The 18,264-nt window shown below is 45.9% G+C and overlaps 1 protein-coding gene across 1 annotated transcript; it reads left to right on the top strand.

Annotated features, from left to right (window-relative positions):
• Positions 1-14,206: 14,206 nt before the first annotated feature.
• Positions 14,207-16,860, top strand: LOC310965501 (piggyBac transposable element-derived protein 3-like; the record flags this gene model as incomplete). Its single annotated transcript, XM_083939150.1, has 2 exons — positions 14,207-15,626; positions 16,793-16,860. 2 exons carry the CDS (start codon positions 14,207-14,209, stop codon positions 16,858-16,860), a joined length of 1,488 nt encoding a protein of 495 aa, XP_083795276.1.
• Positions 16,861-18,264: the final 1,404 nt, after the last annotated feature.

Genomic DNA, 18,264 nt, shown 5'->3' with positions numbered 1-18,264 from the left:
AAGTAATCCGTAATCCAGGAAACCAGGGGAGGGTCCACCTGTATCGCCGTCAGCTTACGTCGAAGCAGAGCAGGCCGGATGGTATTGAACGCACTGGAGAAGTCCATGAACAAGATTCTCACTGTGGTTCCCGGTCTGTCCAGGTGGGCGCAGGCACGGTTGAGCAGGAAGATGATAGCGTCCTCCACACCTAGTCTCGGCTGGTAGGCAAACTGTAGGGGGTCCAGTGATGAGCTGACCAGGGGCCCAAGAAGTGAAAGGACCAGCCTCTCCAGGGACTTCATCAGGTGCGACGTCAGCGCCACCGGTCTGTAGTCTTCGGAGGGGCTGGTACGCACCTTCTTTGGTACTGGTACCAGGCAGGAGTGGTCCAGAGCCCTTTCATCAAATCTGTTGAAGAACAGATTCAGCTCATTGGCACGTTCAGTACCACCTCCTACTGTCTGGCTACCAGATCGTTTGTACCCAGTGATGCTCCTCATGCCGCTCCACACGTCCTTTAAATTGTTCTGCTGGAGTTTGTGCTCCAGTGTCCTCCTGTAGGTGTCTTTGCCCTGTTGGATCCTCTCCTTAGCTCCCTCTGGACCTGCCTCATCTGCTCTCTGTCCCCTTCTCTGAAGGCCCTCTTCATCGCATTCAGCAGGACCTTGATGTCTCTGGTGACCCACGGCTTGTTATTTGGGAAACAGCGTACAGTCACTGTAGGAACAACGCTGTCCACACAGAAATTGATGTATCCTGTATGCAGTCCGTGAGATCATCAAGGTCCTCTCCATGTGAATTACAGAGAAAAGCCCAGTCTGTGAGTTCAAAGCAGCCCTGTAAAGCTTCATCAGTCTCCTGTGACCATCTCCTCACAGTCCTGGTGGTCACAGGAAGCCGCTGGACTTGGAGCTTATACAGGGGCTGCAGGTGGATGAGGTTGTGGTCTGATCTTCCAAGAGGAGGAAGGGCAGTGGAGCTGTAAGCCTCCTTAACATTAGCATACAGCAGGTCCAGTGTCTTGTTTTCCCTGGTGGGACAGTCCAGAAACTGCTTGAAAGTGGACAGTGTTGCAGCCAGAGTGATGTGGTTGAAGTCCCCAGATATTGCAATGAATGCGTACGGGTGCCGTGTCTGAAGGCCCGCGACGACGGTGTAGATGACGTCACTTGCGCGCGCCGCGTTAGCAGTCGGAGGAATGTAAACAACCAGGACGATCACGTGTGAAAACTCCCTCGGCAGGTAGTAAGACCGAAGACTCACGGCAAGCAGCTCAATGTCCGGGCTGCACACACGCTCCTCTACAGTAACGTGTCCAGGATGACACCACTTGTTGTTAATAAGAATAGCAAGTCCCCCACCTTTCCTCTTCCCACTCTCACGGTGACTCCTGTCCGCCCGAACAGTCTGAAAGCCGTCCACAGTTACGTTAGAGTCCGTGATGTCCTCATGGAGCCATGTCTCCATGAAACACAGCACACTGCTCACACGATACATCCACTGAGTCTTCACCAGGCTCGCCAGCTCGTCCATCTTATTAGCCAGCGACCTCACGTTCCCCATGTTGATGGAAGGGAGAGATGGTTTATATCTCCTCTTCTTTTCCCGGTGTTGATGTCCAGCCTTACATCCCCTGTACTTTCTCCTCAGTTCTGTGGGGATTTCAGGCCTCTCCCGCATTAGCGCCGTTGGTGCTAGCGACAACAACTGTTCACGGGTGTAAACAATGGAGCCGCTGCATTGTTGCGTCCAGACGGAGACGGGGTCAGCAAAAATAGTCCCATGAATGAGACAAACGGACCAAAAACATGTAAGAAAGTTAACGAACATTGTTGGCTAAGGTTAGCACGACGACTTACAGGAAAAAGCACTAATAAAAAGACAGTAAAATAGGATAAAATAGCAAAAAAGTGCGGAAAGGAGAGAGAGCAACTGTTGCTGGCTGTCGCAACCGGCTTAGTGTAGTGCAGTGGCGAACCGTGAGCACTACAGCTGGGCCTTCACCTCACCGCCGAGAAGAAAAAAAATCAATGCGGAAAAAAGCAGTAACTCGAATTAAAAGGGTTTAACAAGTGCAAATTTAATTAACGATGACAAGGATGTAAACAAATAGACCATAACGTCAATAACATTCTCCGCAACAAGAAACATTCTCAACATTAACTTCGGAAAATCTGGAAATATAAAAGGTCACCCAGAATGTCACCCCGTGACGCTCATTTCATCACCTTTGACAGCACTATGAAATCACGGCGCATGACAAATCATTCACACATAAATTAATTAGCATTATCAATCTACAATACAATTTCAAAAGTGTAAATGCCTCTACATGCGCAATTACGCATAGCGCAATGAATACCGATGTCAAATAAATTGAAGTCACAATTTTTACTACTATACCTCCTTAATTCTCCACAGGGAAAGGGACAGACAAGTGAACATGAAGAGAATAAAAACCCTCTGAAAAATCCAACCACACACTTATGATACGTTTGATACATTGATTGATTGATTGATTGATTGATTGATTGATCACATACTGAATTCAAGGCAATTTGCGCTGGGACAACCTCCGCAATAAATACAAATTCCCAAATGTCCACTTGGCCAGTAATCTTAATCCCTTGAAATAATAATCAAGGTGTATTATAACAGAGGCCTACCTTAAATAAACACGAAGTCCATTCGTCGGTCTCTCTTTGTGAAGTGGGCGATGGCGGCGTCATAAAGTTTGTCCTTTGATTTGAGCTCCAAAAGAAGTCCTTTCTCTATGGACATCAGTGCCAAAGCTCCCAGGCGGTCCTGTCCAGTACTGTTCCTAGCGTGCGTCTTGATGCGCTTCAGAGCCGAGAAAGACCGCTCCACGGAGGAGGTGGACACGGGGATGGTCAGCACCAGGCAGGTGAGGTGATACAGCTGCGGCATGCTCTCAGTCAGCTCTTTAAGAGTCAGAAAGTGCAGCAGGTCTGCTGGGCTCCTTGCCTCAAAGTTTGCCATGTTGTACATGACCGTCAGTTCAGTCTTGAGCCTGGGGAGGTCAAAATGCAGCCCGTAGCTTTCCGTGAGGCTCTGGAACTCAGAGCTGGGGCAGTTTTCTCTGTGTGAGGTAAACTTCTTGGGGTCCAGAAGGGCAAGGAACATGAGTTTTTCATGATCCTTGAACCTGTTCCTCAGCTGAGTGAGGATGTTGTCCAGGATTTCACTGTGCAGCCGCTGGTACGCTGCGCGCACATCTCCGACTCTCCGTGCCCTGCGCCCGCTGGGAACCCCGACTTCGCGCACAGTGTCCTCATAGATGGAGTCAAATTCAGAATCTTTACTCTCATCATGTCCTCGAAATGCCAGCTCTTGCTTTCCAAGAAATGTGACGACATTGATGAGACGTTTCAGGATTTCTCTGTTCTGCCTGACCTTGTTGTTGTGGGCCGTTGTATGATTCCGGCGCTGCTCATCTAGCGGAAGATCAATTCTTGTGTCCCCAAAAGTTTTCAAATTGACCATCGCTTGCAGGTGTGCCGCAGAATCTTGATGTCGATGGGCTGACTTTGTCAGATTTGTAAGGCTGACAAATCCGCCGCTGACCCAGGTGGATGACTTGTCAGTTGTAAAAAGTAAACAAACTCCAGCAGTACAGCCTGTTTGTTTCCTTACAGCCAGTCATCCATGGATACCGCTGATAATTTTCGGTCTTGAAATGCCTTTCCACTTTTTTAACCTTTTCTTTTAATTCCAGCTCTGGAGTTGGTCTTCCGTTTTTTATTATTTCAAGTTTTTCTGTGAAGGCCCGCCTTGAAAAAGGCGATGCTATCAAGCTAGCCACAACGTCACTCTCGTCTTCCGCCATTTAAATCAACCGCTCTCACCACTCTGCATAGATTCGCTGCTTGGACTTCATGAAGGCCTTCGATCTTTTGTTTAATTCCCGCCCTCTTGAAATCAAACCGTGATTGGTCGATTTGCCCGTCACTCACCACACCAAAACATATAGCTTGGCCTTCCCCGGGATTCGTGAAGTCCTAACCAATGAATGAGCCAGCTAACCTGGCCTTAATAGAGACAGACGATTAGGATTGGATAACAGGTTTCAGGACATGAACTTGACAGAAAGCTTAATTTTAGAACAAAGATGAGAGAAAATGTATTAATATATTGTATTAAATTAAATGCGATAGAAATAAAAAATATATATATATTTTTTTTTATTGAATACTTCATTATTATTATTATTGAATTTATTATTATTTCTTATTTATTTAGGCCTTCTCTGAAGGCGTTGAAGGCCCTGAAGGTTCCCCACTGGTGTAGTGTCATATAAACATATAAACAACAACGGAACGCAGCTGAAGCTCCTTAATACACCTCCCCAGCTCCGCCCTCTTGTCTAAATATGGTTATGTCTGGTTTAAAAAAAAAAAAAGATGGCCACAGCCCAAATTTAGAACTTGAGGCTTCGAAAAGGTAGTCCACAAACCAGTGGGTGGCGTCACGGTGGCTATGTCCATCTCTTTTATACAATCTATGATTAATGCAAGCTGGAAGAGACTGAACGGGGTGGGATATATCAAAACAGCGCCAGGCTGTATGTGCTATCGCTCTTTTTACAAGGTGTTTTGTTGGGTTAAAGAAACCACTAACCACTTAAAGATCTGATGGACCTCAATATACTGTGCAGACCAGATGATCTGCAGAAGAATAGCTTTTCTGGAATATAATGCTCCAAATTTAGACAAGGGAAAAACTGGCATGGGCATTTTCATAGGGGTCCCTTCTGACCTCAAGATATCTGAATGAAAATGGGTTCTATGGGTACTGTAGGAATTTTACACGCAATACTTTAGGCAAATCAGAAGGACATCACAGAGTATATATTGCGTAATTAAAATTCTACAGGAGGCTATCTGGAGTCAGCAGAGTCGTTGGTAGTTCAATGCGCCAGCAGGCATTTATTAGCAGGAGGACATCGGATGAAACAGACGTCTGTAGAAATGTTCTATTCTCTATCTAGAGTAACTGTGTGCAACACAGTACCCGTGATCAGAGGCAAGAAGTTCTGATATCTATTCTAAAAACTCCAGCAGTTATGCTTGTTACAAAGGCGTGGTTATGTGTCCGCTTGTGCGTGCATATATTTGTATTTCAGAAGCAGCCGTCCTCCGTCCTGACTCCCCCATCTTCAACCCCAGCGCGTCAGGGTACCCTCTGTGTCCACAGGAGTCTTCTTCTTTATCTGTGAAGGAAGCACATCACTCATCCTCCCTTGTCTAATCTCAACTAGTTGCCAGGTGTGCTTGTGCAAGCTGGCTATTTCATTGTCTTTGTGACCTGACTGCCAAAAGTCCGTGTGCTTTTGGAGAAAGCAGAAAAGCTTGAGCCTGGTCAAATAATAGCAGAGGCACATACTATCACATTCTTAAATGATTATACTTATTGCGTCTTATTATCACACTCTCATTAATCATTACTAATACACATGCTAACACATGATTATGATACTTCTTATTAATTATTAATTCTTCAATTCCCCCTGTTGATCACTCACAAGAGTGATAGTTCCTCCGAGACCACAAAATCCTGGATATCTAAAGGGATGCCACGGACGTGGCCTGCCAAGTTCCATAACTCTAACATTTATCTGACCATGCCCATATGAGATAAATTACCACTAAAATAATGAATATTACAATAAACACACTAAGTGTCCACACACACACTGTTTGTTTTTCTGCTCCTTTTTTTTTTTTTTTTTACCCTATTTATCCACTCTATATACTGTGGTGTTTATTACTAATGATGTATGTGGGTCAATCATAGATTATATGTATTTACAGAAGTCCCTTAACCCTGTTCGGTTAGATGTGTTCTGACTTGGTCTAGGGACCTTTTGGACTCCTCCCCCTGTCTACACCTTTAAAGGTGAATCCACTTGTCACGTCCCTGTATTTTTACTGCTGTGGAGATTCTCTCCACTACCTTATGGGGTCCTGTCCACCTAGGGTGTGTCCACTTTCTTTTCAATATCTTTACATACACCCAAGGTTCACCTAACAGAGTCAGTGGGGCGGGTGCTGGTCCTGACCCGCCTTGGCTTCCTGCCAATGTCTTCACCCAGCCCTGAAGCTGAGTCACGTAGGACTGTGCTAGTCCGGGTGTGGCCTTGGCTGCAGCGGTTCCTGGTGTCTTGGTCTGGGGATGGTGCGACCTGTAAGTAACTCATAAGGGGTAAATTTCTTCTCTCTGTTCACACTGTCTGAATGGAGTATAGTGCCATAGGCAAACAGTCTAGCCACGATAGAACTGTAGTTGCCATCATTTTTGCAATTTTTTTCTTTCCTCATTTCCTCCTCATGCTTAATAGGCAGACCTGAAGCTGTCACAAAACCTGCTCTCTCTCACTCTTTCAACTGACAATGCACTGCTGCACTGGCATATGCAGCATCTGCATATGCCTGCCTTCAGACTGTACAACGCTGCACAGCAACGCTGCACAGCAACGCTGCACAGCAACGCTGCACAGCAACGCTGCACAGCAACGCTGCACAGCAACGCTGCACAGCAACGCTGCACAGCAACGCTGCACAGCAACGCTGCACAGCAACGCTGCACAGCAACGCTGCACAGCAACAACGCTCAGGGAATAAACTCACACTACTCAAAGTGACCTATCACTGAAATGCACCTTTATCTCTCTTGCACATTAAAATCCACATAGCACATTGTAATATAGTGTTTATCTGCGATACTGTACTTTTATTTTATTTTATTGTTGTTCATATTTTGTATTTTATATTTTATCAAATTTTTAGTACTTCTGATTGCTCTGTACTGCCGCTACGATGACCTCAGTTATCTATCTATCCATCATATATGTTCACTCTCTTGCCCTCACCATGCTTACAAGCTGCTGTCACTGTCATCACTTCCGCTAGCTGAGCTGACAGTTTTTCTGTCACTTCTCCTGTACTTAGTGTCTCAAACTTTCCCTGATCTTTGATAACCACTGCCCATGCTGCGCTTAGTCCTCCATTATCTTTTCTGAAACAGCAGCCGTGTACATACAAGTCCATGTCTGGTCGGTCCAGTGGTCTTGCATGCAAGTCAGGTCTCACTTTAATGGCTTGCGCTGTCAGTGGAATGCAGTCATGTGGGTTTTCGTCATCTGGAACTGCTAAACAGCTCGCTGCATTAACTCCTTCGTGTGTGTACGTTATGTTTGGCGCATTTAAGCCGTCCTCTACTTTCCTCAGTCGAGAGCCTGATAGAGTAAAAACGGATGATGAGATTAACGCTATTACACTATTCCTGGTCAAAATTTTGAGTGGATGCCCTGCCACTAGGTGTTCTACTTTCTCTAGGACTCTGGCTAATCCTGCTGCATGTCTCACACACGGAGGCTGTCTTAGCCCCATGTGATCTAATGGTGTGCTTACATATCTCAGTACTGCTCTCCCTTGTGGTGTCTTCTGGTATAGTACTGCATTCATTGTTCCGTCTTTCTCTGATGTGTCTAGATAAAATGGTTCTTTGTAGTCTGGAGTCTGTAGAGATGACGCTAAGGCCATCTCTTGTTTGAGTCGTATGAACGCTTCTTCGGCCTCCATAGTCCAGTTCAAAATCCCCTTCTGATTTCTCATCCCTGCCTCTAAGACCATTCTTCTCAATGGGCCTGCTTTGTTGTTATAGTCTGGGATGAAATGTTTGCTATATCCTGTCAGTCCCAGGAAGCTCAACATTCCTTTCACGTCTACTGGTTTTGGATGTCTTAAAATCGTCTCTCTGTGTGCCCCTGAGAGACTGGTTCCTTCTCCTGTTATCCATTTCCTTAGGAACTGCACCTGTGTTCTGCAACACTGGAGCTTTTTCCTCGAGGCTTTGTAGCCTGTTTTAGCTAGTGCTTTTAACACTGATTATGTTGCTTGTAGGCAACGGTCTGCACTGTCTGATGCTATCAACAGATCATCTACATATTGTAGACAAACAGTGTTCTCTGGGAGTGCTACCTACCGGGTGAGAGATTCATTCCTTGTGGGTAACATGTGTATTGATATCTCTGTCCCTCCCATGTGAATGTAAAGTATTTTCTTAACTCTTGTTCCAGGGGAATGGAAAAGAACGCATTAGCCAAATCTATTACTGAGAAATGGGACATTTCCCTAGTGAGTTCTGCTAGTGCTGTGTATGGGTTTGGGACCGGAAATGGAGGGGTTTCTATTCTTCTGTTGACTAATCGAAGGTCATGTGCCATTCTGAAAGTGCCATCTGGTTTTGGGACTGGTAGAATAGGGGTGTTCCAGATGCTGTTGGAGGGTTCCAACACTCCATTCTGTTTTAGTTCTTCTATGGTTGTAGTTATGGTTTCCTTTGCTTTTACATTTGTGGGGTACTGGGGTACCCACACTGGCGGCCCTGGTTTTACCTTAAATCTGGGTGGCTCTGGCGGTTCACATCGTCCTACGTCATTCTTTCCCTGTGCCCACACTCTGCTAGGTATTCTTCCTAACATGGTTTCTGTCTGTTCATGATCTGTACTTTCCCTGCCATGTGTTTCGTGTAATTACCTTTTTCTCTAATTCTGACTGTGAGGTGTGATGGGTGATCTTGTACACCTGTCCTTCTTTAGAGTATGTGACTGCAGGGATTGTGGTTTGTTCCCAGTCCTGTAACTGAGAGGTGGTTTTTACCATGGGCCCTAAATCTTTAGCTTGACTTCCTGCTCCTAATGCTAAGCTAATATGGGGTGCTGCACTGTCACCCATGTTGTACCACTCTGCCTGTTCTGCACTGAGCAGGACTTGTGCTACTACTCCTTTCTATGATACATATATACAGTCCAAAGTCAGTGTCCAAGGGAACCCTCCACTTCCCTAAATTTTTCCTCATACACTTCTTCAGTTTGGGTGCGGTCATAGAGAAGAGTACAGTGAGGAACGTCAGGGACCAGTTCATATGGGTGCACTGAGTGAATCCACGGTTTCCATTGTTGAAACAGGTTCAAAACATTGGTAATTGGTGGGTCTGAGTCCTCTTTCAATCGAGCCCAGTAAACGTTGGCCAACTGTTCCTGCTGATCAGGATCTTCCCCTAGGATCCATTGTCCATTGTTACATCTTGAAGTAATTGTCTCTGAACAGTCTATTTTTACCCCATTAGGGAAATGAACTTGCACCCCCTGTTGGCCACATAGGATAGATGCTTTTAATCTAACTAGGACGTCTCTTCCTAGCAGTGAGATTGGGCATTGTGGCGAATATACATAGCTTTGATGAAATTGATAACCAGCTATTTTAGTGGGGAGGGGTTCTGTGAAAGGGAGTGGCATTGGCTGTCCTCCAAATCCCACAAGGTCTATGGAATATTTGGAGAGCTGTTGACCGAACTGAGGTTGTATCAGAGTCGAATGTGTTGCTCCTGTATCGACTAAAAAGTCCACTTTTCGTTCGCTCACTTCTCCCCGTAGCAAGGGGTCAGCCTCTCCCCTTGACCCTGGGCACCCCTAGTATTGGTCTGGATACCAGGTGCCTTGGGGCAACTGGTTACCTGGGGCCAGTTGTGGTTGCGGTGGCACATGCTGTTGTTGCTGCTGTGGTGGTGGTCCCCCTCTTGGTGGCCCTCTCTGGTTTTGTGGACAGTCTCGTGCCCAATGTCCATGACCTCCACACACGAAACACCAATTGTCCCTAGCCCCCGGTGATCCGCCCCTGCCCCTTCCATAACCTCCTTGAGGATTAAAGCCTCGTCCTCTTCCTCCTCTATAATGTGATTGGGGTGGGCCCCATGGTCCTGGCGGGTTCCATGGTCCCTGGGGAGGGGGTCCTGCATAGAATTGGCCTGCAACTGGGGCAACTGGAACTGGGGATTCCCATTGGCGCTGGCTCCCCCTGTTGTTGGCTCATCTGTGCTTGTGTCTTTGCTTTAGCTGCTTGTTTGTGGCTTGTGCCTTCCTCTCTGGCTTTTGCAAACTGTAATTTGGTCAGTTGTATTCTCAAATTCTCTACCTCTGTCTAGCTTGCCTCATTTCTCTCATCTGCTCTACGCATGTGATGTTGGAGTGTCCTCATCCATATGTGTAGTGGCTCTGTGTCTGCTCTGGGGTCATCCTCCATCTTTGCCTGTACTTCCTTATCTGTTCCTTTCATAACGGCGGCTTTAAACATTGATCCCTGTAATGGATCTGACCCTGGATTCATTCCTGATCTCTCCTGCCAATCTTTCCTGCATCTCTCCACATAGTCTGCTGGTCCCTCTCCCTCTTTCCTCACAAATGCTACGGTGTGATGACTACCCTGCTGTGGGAATCTTTTCCTCAGGGCCCCTCTGTATGCTGTGGCGTGGTGGATGTAAGGGTCTTCGTTAGGAACGTGGATGGTCCCTGCATCTTTATCTAAATGGTCTGTTGTCCCTAATCCGTATTTCTGTCCCATTAATCCTCTCACATCACCTATGGTAAGCTCTGTGCCTACGGTTAGACCAGCTAACTTCTGTAACCATATTCCAGCTCCGTCACTAAGTGGTGGTAGTTGTGCATTCATGTGTTCCTTGTCTGCTAGACTAAATGGTTTATATATTGATGGTCCTGACCCTTTCGAAAGCACCAGCGGCATCATGCCGGATGCTTTAGCAACACTGCTACGTGTTCTACACGATAGTGGTTCTTCTATTCCCTGTTGAGCTAACTCTAATTCATGTTTGTTTCTTCTTACCATTTCCTCTAACTTATTCAAATAAGCTTCCGCTTCCACTACACTACCTTTGGGCCTTTGGGATAATTTATTTAAAGAATATCTCCATATCTTGGCATAAGAAAAGGGAAGTCGGAGTTGGTTGGAGGCCAGTTGAAGAATTAAAAATCATGTGTTAGTGTGTGCATTAGTAATGATTCAATTAATAATCATGTGTCAGCATGTGTATTAGTAATGATTAATAAGAGTGTGATAATCAATGATTGAAGAATTAATAATCATAAGTTAGCGAGTTTATTAGTAATGATTAATAAGAATGTGATAAGTGTGATTATTAGGTATGATCATTTTAAGTGTGATAGTGATTATTAGTCCAAGCTCAAACTTTTCTGTTTCCAAAAGCACACAAACTTTTGACTCAATCTTTTTCTGCTTTCTCCAAAAGCACAGGAACAGTCACTCGGTCAAGGTCACAAAGACAATGAACTAGCCATGTTGCAAATATGCACCTGGCAAAGTTAGTTGAGATTAGGGAAATTGCTGTACGTGTTGTGCTTTCTTCACAGATAAAGAAGAAGACTCCTGCTATACAGAGGCTAATCCTACGCGCAGGGAGGAAGATGGCCGGAGGACTGCTACTTCTGAAAATACACATATGCACGCACAAGCAGACACATAACAACGCCTTTGTAACAAGTTTATATGCTGGAGCAGATAGAATAGATATCAGAACTTCTTGCCTCTGATCACGGGTACTGTGTGTTCACAGTTACTCTAGATAGAGACTAGAACATTTCTCCAGACGTCTGTAGAATCCGATGTTCTCCTGCTAATAAATGCCTGCTGGCGCACTAAACTACCAACGACTCTGCTGACTCCAGGAAGCCTCCTGTAGAATCTGAATTACGCAATATATACTCCGTTAGGTCCTTTTGATTTGACTAAAGTTTTGTGTGTAAAATTCCTACAGAAAAACTTGGTGACCCCGGACGTGATTCTGACAAGGAGGCTCAGGTAAAAGGAGCTGCAGAGGTTGGACCGGTGACCAAGCGGAGTCACTGGGAACCTCCTGGGGCCGACTGAAATTCTCCACAAGGGCGCCCACCACTGACAAAAGGTAAGCAGTCATCTATTCTTCTTAAGAAGTAAAGACTGTGATTCGGCCTATAATCTAAATTGGTGGAGAAAGTCAGTATGTTTCCTAGAGGTTAATTTGATCCAAATTTAGCCGGGGGACTGACGATTGAAAAAAGGCCTGGTAAACTGATTTGGAATCAGTATAAGTAAAAGGTAAAGGAGTGTTGGGATCATAAATCCCGACAGGTCCTAGGCGCATAAACGGTGCTCAGTAAGACGTTCAGGGAACGCAGAAAGGACGGAGGCTGTAGAGACCCTCGAATATACATTAGGCATTAAGGACTAAAAGCGCCACAGGGGGATAGCCCCTAGGTGAGCCTAGAAAGCCACCATAGGTCTGGGACCTAAAGGTTCTGGGAACCAAAGAAAAATTGTAGGTCTGGGACCTAAAGGTTCTGGGAACCAAAGTATAAGAAATACTTAAAAGTTGTGTTTGTTTGTGGGATTGTTGTGTGGGAGGTTTCGAGGATAATAGAGAACACAAACAGATAAAAGTGTGAGTAGGTTTCTGTGGTGGTGTATACACCCTGTCTGGAGCCGCTGATGGTGAAACACAATCAGTAGAAGCTTGTTGCAGACATCACAGAAAAGCCTGACGATTAAACTCACCACTGGTCTTCTCTTATCTGGGGGTACATAAATAACGGGGCTGTGACACTCGGCTTTTGGTCATTAAAAGTAGTGATTTATATCGTCTCACTCCGCTCTATCACGGTAGAGTAGAAGCTTGAGTGAGGGGAGGATCACTGGGGACTAGATCCACTGACCGGATAACGAGTGTGTGTGAATAAAGAATAAATAAATACCTGTGAATAGTACTTTAACAGCTGAAATAACTATGACAGGCCCTGTAGAGTCCCGGCTGATTGATGGTCCGACTCTTTAACTGATGGTTCACAAGGTTGGTTCTAGTGCAAAATAGATGATACAGTTGCGCCATTAAATCTTTTGACACCTTAAAGACTCTGAACACAACGTGAACAATAAGAGTAAGAGCTATGGAATGGAACAAAAATAATATGTAATAAATAAATAAATAAATGTTACCATCTATATAATATCATGTTCAACATTATCAAAATAGTGTTTTTAACCTTTTACAGAAAATTAATTGTCATTTACAATCATGAATATGATATATAAATAAATTATATAAATATAATATCCCTTTTAACCTATTATCTTAATTACAAACTCAGAATAGAGTGCAATAAACAGACCCTGTGTCCATTGGAATGGACAAGACACATTTCTGTCTCTAAACCAATAAATACTGTGTAATTGAATAATGTCAGCAATGCTAGTTAGTGATTGGATCCTGATTATCCAATCACAATCATGTCATGACTTTGAGCACGCTCAGAGAGAGTGACAGAGGTCAGACAAGACAAGCATGGCGGAGCGACTGCAGAGAGGGAAGAGTAAGTGCCCATTTTCAATCTAAAATATACATTTATGTTCATGCTGGCCAAACAAATTTGCTATCAGTATAATTTTAACTGTTACAAGTGATAATATTTGAAGTTATTTTGAACATATATCATACCATTCATTTATAGGAATTTTTAAAAGTCCAATGTCCATTGCAGTGGACATCAGGAGTTGGGCGGGTTTAGCTAACAGTCACATGTTTAGTGTCAGTATATAAAGAAACAAAATACATGTGAGCTTTTCATAGGTAAAGTATGTTTCACAGTTTATTTATTCATTCATTATAACATTCTAAATATATATTTTTGTACATAATGCTTTTGTAGGGTATAAAGTTGAAGACTTCCTTGAACGTCTTGTAAATGGAGAATTATCTGAACTTGACTCCTTGAATTCAGGAAATGAGGAGGATGAAACCAGGATTCAGATAGGTGGTAAGTTTGGAAATTTTAAGTGTTTTTAATTCTTAGTATGTGTTTTTTATCAATTCAGTGTCTGACCCCTAAATTCCACCAGATGCGTGTGCATTGCGTCGGCGCTTTGGCACGAGTCGAAATGTTTCAATTCTAGTCAATGTGTGTGCGTGGCCAGCTTCGGCTGCGCCGCGTTCTGGCTCCGTCACAGCTGCGGCGCTCAGAGCACAGAGCAGACACGCAGTGCAGCCGTTCCCCAACACACACGCATCCAGTGGAATTCTGCCATTATATGCAAGATCTAAATGGAATGCATAAGAGTTCAAGAGTAAGAATACATAAAACGAGTTAAAATGTGATTGTTTTGTTATTATATTCAGAGAGGGACAATGGAGAGGTTATATGCATGCCAGAAGAAATTGATGTGGCAGATGAGATCGAGATAGAGGAGGCAGACAGTGTAGAGACAGAGGAGGACAGGAGGAGAACAGAGGAGGACAGGAGGAGATGACAGTAACCAGGAAGGAAGAAATCAAGTGGCGTCACAGGCCGTTCAGTACAATCATGGACACTTCCTTTGAGAATCCTCCAATTCATGAGGATCATCCCATGAGACCCTATGACTACTTCAGACAGTACATACCAGGTGAGATCTTCAATTTGATGGCCGACAACACAAATGTTTATGCCATGCAAAGTGGTACACTAAGTTTCAGACCGACAAGTTCAGGAGAGATCAGAAACCTAATGGGTCTCCACCTTGCTATGGGAGTGATGAAAATGCCAAGAGTCTCCATGTACTGGGAAGCTGGGATGGACATTGGTATTTTTCAAAACGCCATGCCCCGTGACAGATTCTTCCAGCTCCGGTCACATTTGCATTTGGTCAACAATTTGGAGAAGCCAGCTGACAACAATGATGTATTTTTCAAGGTACGTCCTCTCTATGATGCCATACGCAGTAGATGCTTGGAGCTTCCACTAGAAGAGAACCTTTGTGTAGATGAACAAATGGTGCCATTTCGTGGAGCTCTGTCTGTCAAGCAATACATCAAGGGTAAGTCACACCCATGGGGGGTGAAAATATACTTCCTGTGTGGGAAAAGTGGCATGGCCTACGACTTCCTGCTGCACCAAGGCACTACAATGGAGCTGTCACAAGAGCACAGGAAGCAGCTAGGACTTGGAGCTGGAGTGGTGTACCATCTTAGCCAGCGAATCACCGAGGCCAACCACAAGTTGTATTTTGACAATTATTTCACAACATACAATCTTCTGGAGCTGCTGGCTGAGAGAAAAATTCATGCTGCTGGGACAGAAAGGGTCTCTCGCTTTGCCAGGCCTCCACTACAGTCTGACAAAGAGATGGCCAAAAAGCCTCGGGGAAGCTGTGATGAAGTCGTAAGTCGTGATGGTAAGGTGGCACTGGTCAAATGGTATGACAACAGACCAGTTGTCATGGCCTCCAACTTCGTCAGTGTTGGCAGAATGGATGAAGTGCAGCGGTGGGACAAAAAGAAGGCCCAATTTTTGATGGTGTCCCATCCAGAGGTGGTTAAGCTGTACAATGAAGCAATGGGCAGCGTTGACCTGCTTGATCAACACGTCAGTCTGTACCGTACAGAAATTCGGTCAAGAAAGTGGACCCTGAGGATGATCACACATGCCTATGACATGTCTGTGGTCAACAGTTGGTTGGAGTACAGGCTGGATGCCAAGAGGGCCAATATCCAGAGGAAAGACATCCAGGATCTCCTCCACTTCAAGATGAATGTGGCCCAGTGTCTCGTGAGAGTCCAAAAAACAGTGGCAGCAAAACGTGGAAGACCCAGTATGTCTCCAGAACCACAGCATGTCCCCCACAGACCAGCTCACAGACCAGTTCAGGATGTAAGGCCTCTACCTGAAGTGCAGTATGACATGGTTGACCACATGCCAAATTATGATGAAAAGAAAGAGGCTACCAGATGCAAGATGCCATACTGTACTGGAAAGACACATGTCTTTTGTGACAAGTGCAACATCCACTTGTGCTTTGTGCCACACCGAAAAGGCTTCTCATCGAAAATGAGAATATATGAAAACATCAAGTTCAAGTTCCATTCCAAGTTAACGTTCTATCAGTTCAATTCAACTATAAAAAGTATGGTTATGTATTAGAAGTTCCAGTCATTTTTTTTTCAGGTAACCTTATCTACAATCATACATCTATTGTGTTCATGTGTTCAAGTACATTTTTTTACAAGATTGCATCATTTCTCTATCTTCTTGCAGGCTCCAGGTTTTCCTGGCGATGACCTCACTGCTGTTCCCTATGCTGTGATACACCTGTCAAATTCATATGCATGTTCAGAACTGTACACGGACTCAAAACATGCAAACATCCAGTTCCAAATGTTAAGGTCATACCTGATTGATTGCTATGAAGAAAAACTCAGCCTTATTTTTCTTAAGTTTTTATGTCGTTTTATGCCCATCTAGTCGTGGCGTCCATTGGAATGGACATGAAAAAATACTGTAACGTCCGACCGGACGAAAGAAGAATGAGGAGGAGTTGGTCTCACCTTTCTTTATTAATAGAACGAAACAGTTACTGGCGGCCATAACTACGCCAAAAGAAAAAGTAACAGCGTTGAGCTCGTCTCCAGCGCTCTCTCATCACATCCAGTCACACACTCACTTCCTACCTCATTCCCGCCCCCTGCTCACTCATTCAACCACATACCTGTCTACCTAAAACACGTTCACTGACAATCGGAAATCACAGAACTTTAGAACACAACCATTATAACAGTCACATTACTGCAGGGTCGCTACATTGCCCCCCCCCTTACAAAGACCCTCGCCCCGAGGGATCACATAAAAAGTCCCTGAGGTGGCCTGGGGGCCGTATCTTCCTCCGAGGCCGCTTTGGAGTGAAAGAAAGCGGCTGCGCCTGCAGTCCTGGAGCAACCTGCTGATGAGCAGGAGGTGAGTTTAGGGGCGTGGGAGAATGTGGGGAGTTGACAGGGGAAACAGACAATAAACCTGGGAGTGCGGCTGTCTGGGTCCTCTGGGAAGGTGGTGGGGGTCCTGGGCGCTGAGGTGGACGTGCATCACCTCTGTAAGGGGCCAGTCTGTCCCTGTGGAGGGCCACTCGTCTCCCCCTAGGTGGCAGCCGCAGCCTGTATACCACCTCACCCAGCTTCTCCAATACCTCAAAAGGCCCTACCCAGTGACTATCCAGTTTTGGGCACCGTCCCTTCTTTCTCCTTGGGCTGTACACCCACACAAGATCTCCGGCCGTAAAGTCTCTCCCTTTAGCCCTCATGTCATAGTTTCTTTTCTGCCTCATGCCCGCTTTCTGCAACTGGTCGCGAGCGAAGGCATGAGCTGACTCCATTCGGTCCTGGAGCCTTCTGGTGTATTCTGGTCCCGGGGGCACCGCCGGCGAGTCTGGGGTCTGCCAAAAGCCATTTCTGCTGGCGTCGGCAGCTCTCGTCCCAACATGAGCAGGGCAGGTGTGCATGAGGTGGAGTCCTGCACCGCTGACCTGTAGGCCAATAAGATGAGAGGCAGGTGCATGTCCCAATCACGTTGATGCTCTGCAGTGAGGATGGCGAGTTGTTTTGCCAGGGTTCTGTTAAATCGTTCAACGAGTCCATCACTCTGCGGGTGTAAAGGAGTAGTTCGGGTCTTCTGCATGCCTAGCCGCTCACACATGGCAGAAAACACGCCTGACTCAAAGTTTCTTCCTTGGTCGCTATGAATGACCTCAGCAGCCCCAAACCTGGAAAACATGCCCTCAACCAGAGCATCTGCAACAGTCCCTGCCTCCTGATCTGGTATAGCATACGCCTCTGGCCATTTTGTGAAATAGTCCATGGCGGCTAGAACATAACGGTTGCCCCTGTCTGTGCGAGGAAATGGGCCCATTATGTCCACGGCCACCCTCTCCATCGGGGCCCCCACTGCGAGCTGCTGAAGCTGGGCGCGGGACTGATCCGGGGGACCTTTGTGTGCTGTGCATAGGTCACAGTGGCGACAAAAGTCCTCTACGTCTCTCCTCAGCTGACCCCAGTAAAAACTTTGCCGGATGCGACGCATGGTTTTTGAGACTCCAAAGTGTCCTGCCCCAGTAGTTCCATGAGAGGCTTTTAGCACCGTCTCTCTCAGTGCCGTTGGTACCACTACCTGCCACCTCCCTTCTCCTGTAGCTGGCTTTTTCCAGGCTCTCTCGAGTACTCCATCCTTTACCCGGAGATCCTCAAACTTGGCAAACATTCCTTTAGTGGCAGGCGAGCACCCAGCGACCTCATTCCACTGTGGCTTTTGTCCTGACCCCACCCACTGCAGCACTGGGTGCAGATCAGCATCCTGCTCCTGCAGCAGTCTCCATTCAGGTGGGTTAACAACCTGCATCTCTCTGCAGGCAGGCCCTTCTTCCTCATGCACGCGGCCTTGCTCCTCCACACAGAGCTCTTTCTCACGGACCTCCCTCTTTTCGCAGTATCGACAGCCGTTGGGAGCACAGGGGCGCCGGGACATGGCGTCAGCATTGGCATGGCGAGTTCCAGCCCTGTTCTCCACTTTGAAGACATACGGCGCCAGTTCTTCCAGCCAGCGTGCAATCTGTCCTTCTG

Source organism: Echiichthys vipera (assembly GCF_963691815.1).
Source record: "Echiichthys vipera genome assembly, chromosome: X".
In the NCBI taxonomy this organism is placed as follows: Eukaryota; Metazoa; Chordata; class Actinopteri; order Perciformes; family Trachinidae; genus Echiichthys; species Echiichthys vipera.
The sequence above is the reverse complement of the archived record's forward strand: the minus strand, read 5'-3'. Positions and strand labels throughout refer to the sequence as shown.